The sequence below is a fragment of the Fistularia commersonii genome, chromosome 13 (assembly GCF_037954325.1).
Source record: "Fistularia commersonii isolate RoL2024-O1a breed Wild chromosome 13, RoL_Fcom_v1.0, whole genome shotgun sequence".
NCBI lineage: Eukaryota > Metazoa > Chordata > Actinopteri > Syngnathiformes > Fistulariidae > Fistularia > Fistularia commersonii.
Window position 1 is genome coordinate 13,600,455 of NC_141296.1, and position 18,082 is coordinate 13,618,536.

At 43.1% G+C, this 18,082-nt stretch overlaps 1 protein-coding gene across 3 annotated transcripts; it reads right to left on the reverse strand.

Moving 5' to 3' along the window:
- Positions 1-1,972: 1,972 nt before the first annotated feature.
- Positions 1,973-17,603, reverse strand: tlx2 (T cell leukemia homeobox 2). 3 transcript variants are annotated; one of them, XM_086158565.1, is made up of 5 exons: positions 16,217-17,603; positions 8,797-9,009; positions 7,886-8,123; positions 3,566-3,746; positions 1,973-3,140 (listed from the first exon to the last, which is right to left on the reverse strand). In XM_086158565.1, exons 1-5 carry the CDS (start codon positions 16,818-16,820, stop codon positions 3,129-3,131), a joined length of 1,248 nt encoding a protein of 415 aa, XP_086014691.1. In that variant the 5' UTR covers positions 16,821-17,603; the 3' UTR covers positions 1,973-3,128. The 3 variants fall into 3 exon arrangements, with proteins under 3 accessions (XP_086014691.1, XP_086014690.1, XP_086014692.1); XM_086158564.1 differs by lacking the exon at positions 1,973-3,140 and having other exon boundaries at positions 3,293-3,746; XM_086158566.1 differs by lacking the exons at positions 1,973-3,140; positions 8,797-9,009 and having other exon boundaries at positions 3,293-3,746.
- Positions 17,604-18,082: the final 479 nt, after the last annotated feature.

The following is an 18,082-nucleotide window of genomic DNA, read 5'->3' on the forward strand; positions in this document are numbered from 1 at the left end:
TCTAAAACGGGCCAAGTCACGTCGTCGAGGCATCAGGGAGAGATGAAAGCGGCCGAAAGTGGAGGAAATGGGGGCCGAGTGTGCATCACCTGGAAAACTGCCTGCCACTGACAGGATCCCAACCAGGCAAGACGCCCTAAATACCAACTCAACATGGCGCACATGCTTTTGGAGGCAACACGAGGCCATCGGGGGTGGATGCACTTGCAGACAGCTGCTCCAAACCAGATCATCGGCATCGTGTCCCACGGCAGACAGATGCTGACGATACACTGAAAAAAGGGTGCAGCTTGTTTGCTCTGGAGGCTTTTTTTTTTTTTTTTCTTCTTTAAAATCCAGATTGGCTTGCGAGGAATGCCCGCGGTCGCCAAGATTAACAAAAGGCCTTCGAGATCTAATAAAATCAGAAGATTCTCTGCTAAAGTAGGAGGGTGGAGTCCTGTGACGCTCGTGATGTCGAGAGCTCATTTACCGGCAAGGAACCTGAATGATGAGTTTATTGTGCTTCTAGATAACCATTTTTTTTTTTTTTTTTTGACTCGAGTGAAAAATACGTTTCTTCACAACGACGGAGCTGAATATCAAAAACGTTGTGGGAACATCCCAGAAAACAAAACAACTATGTGACGCAACCCTGGATAGAATCTTAGGCTAGGTATAAAAAAAAAAAAAACAGACGGATCTGGATAGATAGGGTGTTAAGGCGACGAGACCGTCGGAAATACACTGCAACTGACATGAAACGTAAAACGATTCAAAACAGAAAACAGGGATTTAAAAAAAAAAAAAAATCCAAATGTGAGATTTCTGAATGATGGACACTTCCAGACACAGCAGAGGATTATTTGTTATTTGTGTTATTTCTGGGAATTCCTTTCAGTTTTCTGGTTATGATATTAATTTGTGCTGACTTTTTTAAGCAACCTGTCCAGATAAGTTATGCTTTGCTGGCTTTTATTTAGCATTTCTGATCTGAACTTTTTTCAGATTTATGCTTCACAGACTTCACCCAACCCCATTTATGTTTAGTTGCTCACCTGTTTGTATCTCTTCACATAAATGCCACAATTTTACCTTGTAGTCAATGAATCCCCTGTTGAGCCGAGGAAACGCACAACACGGCCGGAACCTCGGACGTCGAAACGAAAACACGCTAACGGCTAATGAGGGATCGCAAAGCGCATGCTTGGTCAAATCAACCGAAGCCGACCGAACGCATCAAACTCTTGTCCACAAATGTGGACAAAGCGACACTATCGTTCGCGCAGCTATTTGTTCTTTCCTCTATTTGCGTAGTCCAGTTTGTTTTTTTCAGCCCTTCTCCTCTCTAATTCCTGTCATCTCCATAATCTATTCCTTTCTTTGTCATTTGCTGCAGACTTCAATTTCCTATTAATCTGAGCAATTGGTGGGACAAAAAAAATCATTTTTGAGCAAAACTATGAGCTACATGACCAAAACGTTTTATTGCAAATAAAATATATCTAAGATTTTTGAGTGTGAATAGAATACAAGGTTTTGATGATGAAGTAAAATTTTGTATTCACAAAATTTGGGTCACAGCAAATTACTTTTTTTTTTTGCACATTTTAGTTGCAATAAAACAAGCATCTGAATTAAATAGAGGGGTGTTGTGGGTATTGACATGTTTACATGCAGTGGAGTAACGCCATTCTGAAACGCTCCATCAGGAAAATGCCATTTGAACATTATCAAATGTCCCCTTTGACAAAAAAGTAAAAACCTACGTAAAAATTATTGCAACAATCCTTCATTTGTACTGCGGCAATTGCACGAACATAAATTTGATTTAACACTATTCGTTCACTTTCGTCCGGTTGTCCTGATGTGGCAGGGGCTGCCCGCCGCTCTCCAATTGCAGAAAAAGCAAAAGACAGAAAAAATAATAATACAGTCATCCCTAATACAACAGCGGACAAGAAAAAATGTTGTTGTTTAAACTTCAGGTTTTTTTTATATTTATTGGGCTTTTAAACAAAATAGGCAATATTAACAGGCTGCCATGTGACTAGTTATGAAGAACCTGGGAACTCGGGGCAAATGAATGTAAACACTGATAATTTAGTTTTGCCATCATAAAGTGAAATAAATCCATTTTCCCCCAAATGAGGACTTCTGCGTTTTTTCAAAGACCACTTCATCTCAGTTGATGACGCTTGATTTCTTAAATATCTAGATCTCAAATATCTCGCGGAAATAGAAGATGCACTGCGATGTTTCCGTTGGTAAAAGGGAGGGAGAGAGGGGAAGCTTTGAAAAGTTTTGAGATTTTACCTAAAAATCAAAGAGGGAAGAAAGAGAAGGAAAAATTCAAGCTGAATTTTTGCTTAAAATGAAAAATGTTCAGTTAGCAGATGAACCACTTGTGTTTCCTAAGGTGCCGCGCTCTAATTTGGCCTGGCACCAAGACGCTTTATTTACCCTGGGACGGATTCTGCTGAGCGCGCTCCTTTGCCTTGCCTTCACTCGCGGGAGCTGTAGTCATCGTTTTTTTATGGATAAAACAAAAAAAGTATTTGAGCTGTCTGTCTGACACAATCCAGCAATATCTCTAGCCACTTTGAAACATAATTGCAACTAACCCCCCCCGTAACCCCTTCCCGGTAAAACCATAAAGTATAATTGTGTGGGTTTTCATTATGTCGAAAAACACGTTGCAGCGAAGACACAAAAGAGAGTCAAAGAAAAACAGAGCGCTTTCATCATTTTTAAAAAAAAGTCACAATATTATTTAATATAAAACACCCCCTTTTTTTTTTTTAGATGGCCCATTACCAGGGATCCGTGATTCAGGAGTGACACCACATGAATACTGCAATTCCGTCTCCATGGCCACGGCGGATGTCAACGGTACTTCCCAGCACATACAGAAAAAGGCTTGAAACATGCATTTTTACTACATTGTACAAAGTCACGGGGAGGGCCGGGGAGGCTGGGACGTGAGGCTTATTTTGCAGATATGGGGCAGAAAAAGTCTCTGCTGCCTCTTGATAGTTCTGGGGTCGGGGGAGTGGAGGGCAAGGGGGGGGGACAGTCTTGATAGTTGGGCATGTACAGAGGTGTCCATTTGTTTCCTGGCACTTAAGGATAAAGCGCCGTCCTCACTTTTAGACCGACAGCTGAAGGGAAAGCGGAAACGTCGTGTAAGGCAGTAAAATGACTCAAAGCAGATATTTCAAACAGTCGCTCACAACGGCACAGATCTGTAAGATCAGCAGGGCTCTTGTGCTGCCAGAGTCTCAGGGAGTAAACACAGAGTCTGTTCAATTGATTTCATTTTTCTTTTTTTTTTTTTTTTTTTTCTTTGGGTTTTTCCTAAATCCGGTATCGCGTACGACGATCCCACCGACGGTGCTGCGTTTTTGAAACGTCAGACCCCTCAGAAATTGACCGGAGAAGATTCCTCCCTTTTTTATTTTTTTCTTTCTCCGTTCTCACTGATGACACTGATAAACACCTTTCATTCCCAGCCCGCCCCCTACACACACACACACACACACACACACACTCATACGACAGATGCCATGGAGGTGACGGAGGTCACCTTATTGTCTTCTGCCCAGGGCTGCAGGTTCTGCAGGGCGTAGAGGGAGGAGTTGTGTAGGCATAGCGGGTCCGGCTGCAGAGGTTGGCTCAGGGTCTTCTGGAAAGCCTCCTGCTGGAGCTGCAGCATGAGCCGATTGGCCTGCTGCCGTTCGGCCTCGCGTTCCTCCGCCGTCTGTCTCCTGGGGAGATCGAGAAGGAGAAGGCGGGGAATCAGGAGTCAGGCTCCATTTACTTTTCATAGATGGATTAGCAAAGGTAGCATGTAGCAGCAGAATATATAAATAGTGAAAGTCACCGAAAAGGAAGGTTGCTGTATTTTTTTTTTTTTTACAAAACTCATTTACTTTAAGCGTCATTTCTCAATGCTTCACAGTTCGCATATTGGTGTGAGTAACTTGTCTTTTTATTCCAAATAGCTCAAAATTAGTGCCGTGTCAGCATATGTTTTTTTCTACTTTTCATACTTGTATGTTGACCCACGTGCGCTATTTTACAGAGGCTTACCCCTCTCAAACCCCACTGCAAACGCCGGTCATGTTTTTGTGTGTGTGTGTGTGTGTGTGTGTGTGCAGATCGTCTGTCAGTTTGTAGCTTCATATCACAGACACTACGATATAAATAATCTAAGAAATAAGAACCGTTGTGTCACAAATCGCAGGCAACCAGTCTGAATTAATTTACCTTTCTTTTCTTCTGGCAGTTTTGGGCATTCAAAATATACAAAAATATACTTTATGGCACATTAAAAATTTGGATGAGGCATCTGGGGTCATGGGATAAAATGTCACTTTACACAATGTCTAATAAGATAAGATAAGATAAGATAAGATAAGATAAGATAAGAACAACTTTATTTATCCTGAAGGAAATTGTTGTGCCAGAGTTTCAAGCAAAAACATAACAATAATAGATAACAGTTGGAAGGAGGGAGGATAAGAAATACAATAAAATATAAATTGCCAAGGTTAGGGCTATCAAGTGTTTTAAGGTATTAAGGACAAAGATTTGATTTGATTTGATTAATAGGATGTAAATAAATCCCTGCGTTTGAAGATTGTATTTTTGTACCGCTAATTGTCATTATTATTAGAATTTTAATTTTTTCCGGGGCTTTGGTGAGAAATAGAATAACAGCATGCAGATCCAGTCGTAACATCCTTTAAATATATGCCGTTTGGGGCCAGGAGCGAGGTCAGTGACGTCTGCAGCCGCCCGACTGCGGGGCCAGATGGGTTCGGGTGGAAGTGATCAGGCAAATAAACCTAAAAGTACTCGCTGTCATGTCTTTACAAAAGCGGGTTTCATATTTCTTTCACGGCGGCTGCTCTTTCGTCGCTTATTATTGCAATCTTTATCGACCGGGGCCGTAATCTCGCCCAGCCTGATGTCTTCTTTTGTTTGATTTGCGCAGCAGCTTCGAGACTCGCATTCACTCTTCACATCCCCGTCGTTCGAAACAAATTTATTTCACTTTGGAAAAACGTCCTTTTTTCGGAAGTGGCGCTCCATCCATGGGCGATAAGCAAGTCCTGGCCTACTGGAACGTAGGATTGGCTCTTGTCTCAGGCATCCACACGCCAGAGATAACAAGTGAAAGACATGGCGGTTCACCAGGCAAGATAACGCTCTCACTTGTTTAAATAAATCAACTCTTCTCAGGAATTAATACAAAATCATCTCTCCAATCCTGGAGAATGAAGTAAAACACAAACTCAACCTATTTAAGTCACCGGGACTTATTTCAAACACTACGCTTACCGCTCACTTTGTGGGATTTCTTGTGGAAGTTTGGGTTTACAATGTAAAATTATTCCAGTAAACCAAACTGGACAGTTTGTCCTCATACGATCCCACGACAATCGGAGTATCGAACACATCTGCTTTTTTTTTTTTTTTTTGCTTGATTCGGTGCAAAAGAACTGGATCTTCTTGTTTTTGGACTGAGCCTCCTTTGGCGATTCAGCGAGAGGCCGCCAGGAGAACACAACGCCAAAATTATTCAAAAAGGAGCGATAAGAGCAGTTAGGGAAACTGTGTCCTTGCCTCAGGCAAGATCTCACCTAGCCTATCACGCAGCAGGAGGTGAGCCCATGCACGATCGACCAGAAGGCGCTAAACGCGGCACCCACATCTGTTTATTTGTTTAAAAAGATGCACGTTTAAAGTCCACATGAAGCAAACCCAGGACATTGTTAGTGATAAAGACCGAGGTGTCTTTATCACTAAAATAGGGTTCGGAGAAGGGGCGAAACTAGGTGAAGATTTCATCATCAGGAGCTCTTCCACGGCTTTTGAATCAGTTTTTTTGAATCGGGCATCAGTAAGACGAGCGCGCGGTGGATTCTCCCAAAATCATGCAGACGTTATCAAACGCACATGCTCCGTAGCCCGGAAAAAAAACAATTACAGCAGGTAGGGACCGGCAGAGATACACCTCTAAAATACTCTTTCATGCACGCCGACCTGCACCCATTAGCCACACATTATTGTTAACAGCATTATCATAATCGGATTGGGTGCCTGCTGATTTGATCACCGTCTTGTTAGCAGCGCAGTCGTCGTGCAGAGACATCCCTCACACTCATCCTATCAGGTGCACACTGTGGGGGTTAATGGCATAAATCTCCGCAAAACAAGGAAATCAGTGAAGCCAGTTGAGCGAATTCCCTGATTAGCCAGTGACACACCACTCGCTCTTGTCCTGTTTACGTTAAGTAAAATTGTTTTTCATTGCACATTGATTATTATTTTATTTCTACATTTTGTTTTTTATTGCATCAGCATTTTATCTTATTTTTATTTTTGTTGTCGTTGACGAGTGCGCTTTGAACATCCGGGTATTTGTAAAAAAAATTGTAACAGAAATTGTAACAAGGTACTGCAGTGTTGAACCTCTCCCACAGGCCTCTGACTTTTATTTCAATGAAATAAACGCAAGTCCTCATATCAGCGTTACACGTTGTACTCTGAAGAATTAGATCGTCTATTACGATAATAAAATTAGATCATCAGTCATGATCATAATCACAGCAAGTGACTGCTGCAAAGCCCGGGATCAAAACAACTATTTGCTCTCTGTCCTTTCCGAATTTCCATTCAGGCTTTTGTGCCCCCGAAACTACACCTGTCAGTCTCCTGCTTCAGTCAAATACAATAGATCATCAATAATAATAACAATAATTATTACTTACACACACACACACAAATTTATATATACATATATACATATATATGTATATATATATATATATATATATATATATATATACTGCTGAAAAAAATAAAGGGAACACTTGAACAACACAATGTAACTCCAAGTCAATCACACTTCTGTGAAATCATAGTGTCCACTCTGGAAGCAACACAGATTCATTTTGACTTGTTTTAAGGACTTTACATCAAAGTTGGATCAGCCTGGAGTGTGTTTTTACACTTTAATTTTGAGTGTGATTCCTAATCCAGACCTCCATGGGTTGATACAATTGATTTCCATTGATCATTTTTGTGTGATTTTGTTGTCAGCACATTCAACTGTGTCAAGAGCAAAGTATTTCATAAGAATATTTCATTCATTTAGATCTAGGATGTGTTTTTTAAGTGTTCCCTTTATTTTTTTGAGCAGTGTATATATATATACGGTATACATATGTGACTTAATGTGATTAGTTATTGAGTCCAAGACCCTGGAAGTTCATTTACACATTGTTGTGTGTTTTGTGCTGTTCCGTTAACTCAAACCAGGGGTTCCAAATTACATTTCTGACTCATTCGCTTTCAGTACAGCCGTAAACACCAATCATAGGGAGGCAATGATTTTTTTTTTTCTTTTTCTTTTTTTTTTCCCCCGTCTATCGACTACTTTCCGCCCCCATCCCATCAGTCTTTTGGTATTGCTTCAGACAGCAACTTTCTAAAAGGCCTTTTAGGGGTGTGGAGTAATTGTGCTTGGTCAAGTGGGCCGGCAGCTAAGCTAAGCAAAAAAAAAAAGAAAAAAAAGAAAAGAAAAGAAAAGGTGTCTTCTGCTTGTGTATGACGAGAAACATCAGTGAAGATTTGGCAGCGGGCGGCAAAAGAGAGGCACTTTCGTTGCCGTCGGATTAGCGGTGGGGGAGGAATCGGAGGGAGCGTCTCCTGAGTGCACATCCCATCATAAAAAAAAAAATAAAATAATAGCTCCTGAAACATTCACCGTGGCCACATTTGTTCCGTTTAAGTAGATCACTCCGGAGGAAATATGGCTTGTGGATGGAAAACATGACAAGAAGTTTGTGTGTGTGTGTGTGTGTGTGTGTGTGTAGGGGGGGTAATCGTCTCTTACCGCCATTTTGTCCGTCTGTTCTGGAACCAAGTTTTGACCTGGGCGTCCGTCATCTTCAGGGCCTTGGCCAGGGTGGCGCGTTCAGCTGACGCCAGGTACTTCTGCCGGTGGAAGCGCTTCTCCAGCTCGCAGATCTGCACCCGGCTGAAGGAGGTGCGAGGCTTTTTCCTCTTGGGCGGCGTCCGGTTCTGGTACGGGTGGCCAATGCGACGCGTCACGGAGAAGGGCGAGAGGGCGGCTGCGATCGGACGTCAGAGAAACAGATCGGTCGGTTGAATTTGTCGGGATTTCATTTTGGGGGAAAAAACAACAAGCAAAGATTTAAGAAGGTCCCATTAGCATTAGCATTAGCGTTAGCATTAGCATTAGCCAACCCTCGCTCGTTGACTTGGGTATCTAAGATTAATGTCAGCCGGAGCAGTTATTTCCATTTCCAACCTGGAACAATCTTTTTTCTTCTGAGGTATAAACTTATTTCCCCTGAGGTTTCACTGTGTGTATACCCTCAACGCAATTTTGCTTTCCAGTCCTTTGGTTAGATAAAATTATTGTCAATTTTGTCTTAACTCTGGGAAAGCCTGTGTGTTTTGGGAGTCTGAGAGAAGGCCCAGAAGCTGCCAATTGAAGAAGATAAATGTAATTACAAGTACAAGTCTCCTGCCAGATTTGGAGGATGAGGAAAAAAAAAAAAAAAAAAAAAAAAAAAAACAACAACGAAAAAACAGAACGGCACGCTGGGTTTTCCGCATTAATCCAAATCCGGACAATTTTTAAAAGCCGGTTTTCAAAGCAAAGACATTTGAAACACATTTATAGCGATGTAACAAAAACCCAGCTCTCATTTTCACCACGCATTCATGCCGGGCAACTGAATTGTGCGACGGGGAAAAGGGGGGGCGGGGGCGACTCACCTGGGTAAGCCCCCTTTGGGAAAGAATAATCTGCAAGAAGGCCATTGCCGTCTCGCAGGTGAGCGAGCTCGGGGTAATAGCATTTAGTTAAAGTCTCCATTGTGCTCCAGACGGGGACCCTGCCGATGTCTCCCTTGGGGAGAGGGCAGAGGGACCCGGCGGCCCCCACCCCCCCTGTAGCCTCTCCTGCTCGGCTCTCCTCTGCCTGCTCCCCTAAAGGAAAGGGAGACACAGTGAGGTCCCACATCTGGAGCAGCAGTAGCAGCAGCAGCAGCAGCCAGTCGGGCACCGACGCAAAGCAACTAATCACATGAAGGAGGCCTGAATGATGAACAGAATCTGCTTTAATGGGATTTACTGCTAGTCTCTTAACTTAGCGTTTGGAGGAGAAAGAGGGAGGGGAAGAGGGAGAAGAAGGAGAAGGAGGGGGAGAAAAAAAAAAAAAGGTTTCAAAATGAGATATCTGCCATTTAGGAAAATAAGTGACAGGGCTGCTCGGTAAAGGGAGATAAATCAAGCTGATACAAGCCAGTCGGTCAGAATGAAGCCATTAGGGTTGTTCATTGACAAAATGGGAAGGAAAGTATGAATTAATAACCAGTTCTGTGCTGTGAAACCTCGAAAACTTCATCTCCGAGGACAATTTCGGGGGATTTCTGCTTCAATCCCAGATGTAAACTCACCGGGCGTTTTGTTTTTTTAGTTAGACTTTATAATTAGAATTACAATGAACGAGAGACAGGCGTTGAATCAGACGAAGAAAACGGAAGAAATCAACCGTTTCGAAAATGTCGCTTTTTGCTATTTTGATAGAAATACACATGGTAAAATTAACTTTAACCATTCGGATGAGATCTCTTTCAATGCATTCGCAAAAATTCCGCATAAAATCTTAACTGTATTGCCATTTTTCTCATGCGTTTATCTTTAAGGGCCTTCTGATGTTCACACTCAGCAGTTTGATATTTTCCAAAAATGTTATCAAGTCTACAAAAACCAGGAGCACAAACATAGAAATCAACCACAACTTTTTCAAACAGGCAAAATAAAAACTGAAATTGCAATCACAGTTGTTTCATTAGACGGCAGCAGTTTCATCACAAATTACTTGAACAAGAATTGTAAAGATTCTACATTTCATGTATATGTTTTTTTTTTAAAATAAAATATCTTTCATTCAACAACTCACAACAAATAGAAGTACGATCATTTGAGCAATGGCGCTGATAAACTTAGAGAAAACGCCCTGGATTTCACATGATTGTTCCTTTTCAGTCTGACTCACGAAATTGTTTACATTCAAAAAGTCCAATTTTTGTAAACTGGTGGCAGTTTTGCAACTGAATTGATCGGTCGTCAAAACCTGTCTGCGAAACAAATTAAAACTTTTTTCCCAACTACCTTATGTATTACACACAGCAGTATCCTCTGTCTATATTTATATCTTGACTGTAAAATCTATCTGAGTCAATATCGTGTTTCACATGATCATGTCAGTGTGTTTAAATGTGTGTGTGTGTGTGTGTGTGTGTGTGTGTGTGTGTGTGTGTGTGTGTGTGTGTGTGTGTGTGTGTGTGTGTGTGTGTGTGTGTGTGTGTGTATTACCAATCCCTTGACAAATACACACATCCTTGGGGTTAATCCTGGTACAACAATGCCATACAATCAAACAACAACAACATTTACAACCTCTAAATCTCCCCCTGTAATGAATTATCAATCCACAACTGGACTTGATTTTTAAAAATTAGATTATAATTATAATAAAGGGAGGTTCAATGAATGGCCTTCTTTCATAGTATTACTAGGTTAATGTCTCAGTTTCATCTAAGAAATGTCACTTTTATTTTAGCAATGCGATATTTCACCGTAACAACATCTTCCTTCCAAACATAAGGTAAGTATTTGCACATTCGTGCGTTAAAACCGTGTACGTTACAAATTAAACTACAGATAATTTACATTGATCACATGTTTTCCCCGCTGCAAAAACAACACCGTGCTTTTTTTTTTAAACCTGCAACCGTCTTCCATCCGGGTATTAGTAAGACTTACACACACACACACACACACACACACACACACACACACACACACATGCATTATAAAATATCTGTAAATCCTGTCTGTTTTGTCAGCAGCGGGTAAACAGGAGATCAATGCGCGTAACAGGATCTTTTTTGGCCATGGATCTACTCCCCGGCCACATTCTCATTTCTGGCCTAATGCGGATAGAGAGACAAAAATCCGGCTATGTCTCTCCTCTCACCTCCCTCAACCCCCCCCGGTGTCGTACAGGCTGTTTATTTGTTTTCGTTGTCGTGTCACCAAAGCTCACATGGAGCCACGATGAATATAGAAAACACGCACAATGGACCCCCACTCCCACTCCCACTCCACAGAAGGAGGGGGTCCTAGGGAGGAGTGCGTACTGCTGCTACTGCGGCTACTGTAGCCGCATGATGCGCAAAGAGGCATTTATTTAAAAGGAAACACAAAAAAAAAAAAAACGTTTGTTTTAGTGTAAAACAATTAATACGTGAATAAAAAGAGTCGAGACGGGCGGGGGGAGCTGCAGAAGTAGGTCACGTCGGAAGCGCCGGACTCAAATAATGAAGAAAAACCCACCTCACCGTCCATTAAACTGCAGCTAAATCGACTCTTTTGTTTTTAAATCCCTCTAATTATTATTTCTAATCTTCTCTACGATCGTTCCCATGGTAACCCTATCAGGTTTCGCAGAGCGCGGCCCTCCGGTTCTCCGTAACGGTGAAAATGGTAATTGTACCCCTGTTGTGTTTCTACTGGGACTCGGAGGGAGGAACCGTGGTATTTAATCACGGCTTTATGGTGACGATATTCCCATAATGTTTCAATAATATTCCTATAGATGTACACACACACACACACACACACACACACACTCTGGCGCGCCCTACCACCACCCCCAACAATCCACTTCAAGCCGACCTCAAATTTTATTTTTAATCAAACCTACTCTTTGAAAGGGTCTTTTCTGACTTTTCTCGATAAGATGCTTTTCCGTTCGCACTACAGCAGAATCGTGCGGCGTTCAGGGCCCCGCGTTCTGGGACCAGAGCGGCCCTACGGGCTCGGTAATGCGGCATGAAGAAGCTCATTGCGGGCTAAGTAACGGAGCAGGCGCAGTGCGGTGAGGGGGGGGGCTTGGAGGAAAAATACACTTAACCCATGCAGTCAGAGTGTGTGTGTGTGTGTGTGTGTGTGTGTGTGTGTGTGTGTGTGTTGGGAAGGGAGGGGGGGGGTGCAGCAACAGCCTATCCCTGCAGATCCGCGATCACCCTGAGGGAAAACACGGGTGGAAATAACCCTTTAATAATCCCTTGTATTAATATGGCACTCGGGTGTGTTCACTGTCCGCAGCTTTTTTTTTTTTCTCGTTCTGAGTTCAAGATAAGAAATGTGAAGTTCTTGAATAGGTGATTTTTTTTTCTCGGGAAATCACCGTTTTGCGTGAATTGGATCGCGCACATCCACAGACACAAGAAATGAACTCTCATTTTAATAAAATCCGAACTGTGGCTGATACTTATCCAACATGACCAGGAACTAATCGCCTCTCTTTCTTAAAAACAAGAGTCCATTCCATTAGAAAAAGATTACCATACTAAATAATCAATAACTTGTCTATTGCAATTATATTTTACTATTTTGTGTGTATAATCTGGGCCATTATTATCATATTTTACTATTTTGTGTTTATAATCTGGGCCATTATTATCATCACAACTATTATTGTTGTTGTGATTATTTGTCCTTCAGTAACTGATTTGCAAGGGCACACACACACACACACACACACACACACACACACAAACACACACACACACATAGATATATATATATACATATACATATATACATACATATATAATAATAAACAGATGGCAGAGGGAAAGAGGGCGAGGGAAGCCTTCTATATCCGCGGTGAAATAATAATAAAACAAGAAAATGGCAGAGAATACAGGAGGAGCGGGCGGGTAATGCGATTTAACATAAGCATATCAGAAAAATAAAAGGCCGCCGTGGAGAATCTGTTTCCCATAATAAAAACCACTTATAGTTAATAACACTTCCCGGTGACAGGACCTGCCTTCCCCACTGCGGATATTACCTTTGTAGCAATCTAATAAATACACCCGCCAAGGATTCTAAAGGGGGATATTGAAATATAAGAAGAACATATATTGCTATTTATTACACTATCTGGAATAAAAAAAAAAAAGAAGGGGAGGAAAGAGAAGGCAGGGACACTTTCTTCTGTCATCACTTCAGCGAGGAGATGCGGAAATAAAATTGAAAAAAAAGCCAAACAAATAAACAAATGTATTTATTCTCTCCGCTGCTATAAAGTGAGATTATCAATCAGGGGGAACTGGTTTTGATGATAATTTTAATTTTTACAGACGCGCTTCTTCATCGCCCATCTTTGTTTTCAGCCGTTTTAGTGTTTTTGGCACGACGGGGCGAAACGATCCACGAAGATATGTGTGTGTGTGTGTGTGTGTGTGTGTGTGTGTGTGTGTGTGTGTGTGTGTGTGTGTGTTCAGGGGTATTTCAAATATAACTATACGAGCCCTTCGCGTTCATGAAGCCGTGGGGTAATCCCAGAATACACGGGATAGATTATTTTCAGATGCGTGGGCGTTAAATTATAATTATACACTTCACAGCTCGCACATTAATCCCACAGTGCTGGAATTTACGAGCATTTATTTGGGAGTGTCTGTTTACAAGATTTATTTTTTAAATCTGTTTTATTGCGTGTGAGGATAGCGACGTCGAGAAGCTTCAATTAATGTCATCCGAGAAAAACCGGGGTTCAATGTCGGGGGCATTAACGATATTTAGTGTTAAAAGCTACTTTTTTTGTTCGTAGAAGAATAAAAAGAGGAACAAGAAGCGGAAGAACAAGAAACAGGGCTGCCCATCAGGGATAGATGATAGTCCATTTGATTATGTGTCTTTTATAGTAAACTGTGTGTGTGTGTGTGTGTGTGTGTGTGTGTGTGTGTGTGTGTGTGTGTGTGTGTGTGTGTGTGTGTGTGTGTATGTGTGTGTGATTTACACGGAGCCCCACGGCGACTATGAGCGGAACGGATAAGGCTCTTTGCACTGTATCCCTCCGCCAACAACGCACAGACCCCCGGTATTGAATAATTCAACATGAGGAAAAAACGGAATGGTCAATATTTAATGCGGGGTTCGAGGGTGTGTGTGTGTGTGTGTGTGTGTGTGTGTGTGTGTGTGTGTGTGTATGTGTGTCGGGGGGTCCCAATCCATGACCATCTTTATTTTCATTTCATAACGATGATATCATGTGACCGCCAACCTCCCCCTTCACTAAATTCAACAGCCAATAATATCATGATTCGATTACAATCTATATTTGTATATCGTAACAATAACTTAACTTTCTAGTTGACTATAATCCTATTATTATCATTATTATTATTGTGAGGATGATGAATGATGATGGTGGTAATGGTGGTTGTTATTGTTATTGTTATTGTTATTGTTGTAGTGTTGTTAGTGGTAGTAGTATGTTAATAATTTTCGCCATATTCGTTATTATTAAAATCACATACTCCGGAGAATTAAACAATACTACATATTCAAAATGAAGTGTTTTCCTTCAAAGTTCTTTACACACAAGAAAAATAATTAGAGTAGAATACATATCAGCACCCTCCCAAAAAAACGGTCATTCAAAGTCTATTCGTCTATTAGTCACTTACATGATAAAATAGGTTTATCAATCAACTGAAATATTGAAATAAATAATAAATAGTTTTAATGCCATTAACATTCATCTGATTTTCAAGTTTTTTTATCCCAATAATTTGGATACATTTGGGAAATATACACACACATATTTATATATATATATATATATATATATATGTGTGTGTGTGTGTGTGTGTGTGTGTGTGTGTGTGTGTGTGAGAGAGAGAGAGAGAGAGAGTGTGTGTGTGTGTGTGTGTGTGAGAGAGAGAGAGAGAGAGAGAGAGAGAGAGAGAGAGAGCGAGAGAGAGAGAGTGAGAGTGTGTGTGTGTGTGTGTGTGTGAGAGAGAGAGAGAGAGAAATAACTAGCCCTGTAATGAAGGACTGATGCTTCCACCTTGGATTAGAACAGAATTCCCCCCCACTCGACAAACGTCCACCCATTCAATTTAATAACGACATGAATTTATGCCGTTAAACTGCTATTCGACAAAAGTCAAATTGATAAATTGAGGATTATGATCGCGTGGCTCACAAAAATATGACCACAAATCTATATTTAGGGTTATTTCGGCAGGAGAGGGAGAGGAGCTCCCAATGATTTCAACAGCGGGATTTCAATGCAAGTGCGTGACGTTAATATTGAAAATATAATAAAAGTAAATGGTCATTGGTTATCGATTTGATTGCGATCAACATATCTTGAAATTAATAGAGCTTTATCGGAGATCACGTGACTTCCGGATTTGTCAATCGGGTGGTGGAGAGAAGTCGAACCATTCATCCTGCAGGAGGAAACAACATCAGCCCTTCATCCTGCCGTAAATGGAGAGTGATGGTCCGATGCGTGATTCATCTGCGCGTCCATGTATATCTCTGCCCTCTTCCATCAGGCCGCGCAATAAAACCTACGCACCGTGACGGTGACTTGTGACAATTTGATCCGTTTTTGGCCCAAACTTAATGATATGTCATTTGAATTTGTGATTTGCTGATTCTGATCGTTTTGAATGAAGCGCATAGGAACGCGCATTCTTATTTTCCGTTGTTTTTTTTATGGCCTGAAATGCACAGGTGTTCCGGCAGTGTGCGCTTTTAATTTCTGTTTTTGTTTTTTGTTTTTTTGTTGTTGTTGTTGTTCGTTTTTTAATGACCGGAAACACGCAGGTGTTCCGGGGGGCGCGCGCCTTTATTTTCTTTTTTTTTTTGTATGACGGGAAACGTGCAGATGTTCCAGGGGTGGGCACTTTTATTTTATGTTTTTGTTTGTTTCTATGACAGGAAACACACAGGTGTTCCAAGGGGTGTGCAATTTTATTTTCTGTTTTTGTTTTTGTTCGTTTCTAAGATCAGATACGCACAGGTGTTCCGTGGGGGGCGCGCGCTTTTATTTCCTGCGTTTTTTTAAATGACCGGAAACGCACAGGTGTTCCGTAAGTGCGCACTTTTATTTATTTATTTTTATTTTTTTTTTGCTTTTGTTATTGTTCGTTTCTATGACCGGAAACGCACATGTATTCCAAGGGTTGCGCGCTTTTATTTTCCGTTTTTTTGTTTTTGTTTTCGCTCGTTTCTGTGACCGGAAACGCACAGGTGTTCCGGGGGGCTCGCGCTTTTATTTTTTTGTAGTTTTTTTGTTGTGACCGGAAACACTTACCCGTCAGCCTGTCCTTGGCGAACCTCCTGCTGCTCTCCATCCACGGAAAGGTGAAGTTGGCCGCGTTCCCCATCCCCATCCCGGGCACAGCGGGGATCCCGGGCCCGATGCCCGGAGGGTGCTGATGTGGCGCGGCGGCGGCGTTGGGCACCGGGGGCGGCGGCGGCGGCGGCGGCAGGGGTCTATGAGCCGGTACCCGGATCACCCCGCCGCCGACGCCTCCTCCTCCGCCTCCTCCTCCACTTCCTCCACCGCCTCCTCCTCCTCCTCCTCCTCCTCCTCCAGCGCCGCCCGAGTTGACGTTAACGTTCATGTTCATGTTCATGCTGACGTTCATGTTCATGTTGACGTTGTAGGAACCGGCCAAACCCGCCGCCGCCGCCGCCGCCGCCGCCATAGAGCAGGCCGGGTTGTAGACGCCGTTATAACCGCCGCCGTAGACGTTGGCGGAGGCCAGCGCGTAGTCCGGCTCGCCGGTCCGGTTGGGCAGCAAGCAGCCGCTGGACTGATCCGAGCTGTTCAGGATCTGATCGATCCCGAAGCTGATCGGTTCGTGCGGCTGCGCGTGTGTCTGGCTCACCTCTTCGATCCCGGTGTGCTCCATCCTGCCGCGGCCTCCCGGCGGACGGACGCGCGTCGAACGGGTGACCGGCGCCGCAGCCGCTTCCGGCCGCTCTCTGCCTCTCTCTCTCTCTCTCTCTCTCTCTCTCTCTCTCTCTTTCCTCCTCGCTCCCTCTCTTTCTCCCTCACTCTCTCTTTCTCTCTCTTCCCAGTCTCTTCTTCACGGGTTAATTTTCACACATCGGCGTGGGCCCGCTTCCAGGAAAACCCGCGGCGTGGCGCGTCCAAAAAACCCGCGCCATAATTGCTCTTATTGTCGTCGTATTTGTCCGGCAGTGGGAGGGTCGGGGGGTTCTAACGTTCCCTTATCAAAAGCAGAAAAAAATCAAATAAACGCCTATCCGTCTTGCTAAGAAACGGCGTATTCCATGTTTCACGGCGTGATCCCCCCCCCCGCCCCACGCGTGGAACAAGCAGGAGGCGTTTTTGCTTTATCCAGACGCGTTTGCGCGCAAGAAAAATCCGCGATGGTCGTTGTTTTCTACAAACTTCTTGTCATCAGGAGAGGCGGTTGGCTCTCCGGAGGATCTTGATGCGCTTTGTTCACCCCACTCCGGTGGAGTGAACGATCACACACACACACACATACAAAAGCAGAAGACTCTTTCGCATGCGTTCAACCCAAGACAAAAATAAAAGCACGCTGTCTCTAAGCGTCAAAATAGAGGCGAGAAAACCCGCAGAGGGGTGCGGGAGGGAGCCATGGCCCCGTGGAGGTGCTGCCGGACCGAGAGCTCGGAGGCTCCGCCGCTTTGGAGGCTGCAGCGCGTTTCAGCAGGTGAGACCGACCCTCTGCGTAAAAGCTGCCATTCGATCATCCGGCCAGCCGACCCCCCCCTCCTCCTCCAACCCACCCACCCCAATCCCTCCTCCTCAACCCCCCTCCCTGCTGCCCCACCCCTCCATACTCTTCCTCCTCCTCATCCGCGCTCTCTCTCTCTCTCTCTCTCCTTCTATGCGCTCCTCTTAAAGAAGCAGCGGCTTCATTTATTTCCCACCGGCGTACCGGTGTTTAACGGGAGAGGGAGGGGGAGGGGGTGGGTGGTAAGTCGCCTTTTAATGGCACCGGCGGATTGAACGATTTATAAAGAATAACCGTGAAAATGAATATTCGTCGGTTCATTTGATTTTTTTTTTTTTTTCTCCCACAGTTTCACGATTTAAAATCAACTATTCCTGGGCATCTAGTCAGTGAGTGAAGCAGTTGCGTCCGTGTTTTTTTCGCCCGGGTTTTATTAGGATCAA

Coding starts and splice junctions, on each gene's coding strand:
- tlx2 (XM_086158564.1), bottom strand. CDS start 16,820: ATGGAGCACACCGGGATCGAAGAGGTGAGCCAGACACACGCGCAGCCG. Junction 8,124..8,796: donor CCCAAAGGGGGCTTACCCAG/GTGAGTCGCCCC, acceptor GTCCGATCGCAG/CCGCCCTCTCGCCCTTCTCC. Junction 3,747..7,885: donor AACAGACGGACAAAATGGCG/GTAAGAGACGAT, acceptor CGATCTCCCCAG/GAGACAGACGGCGGAGGAAC.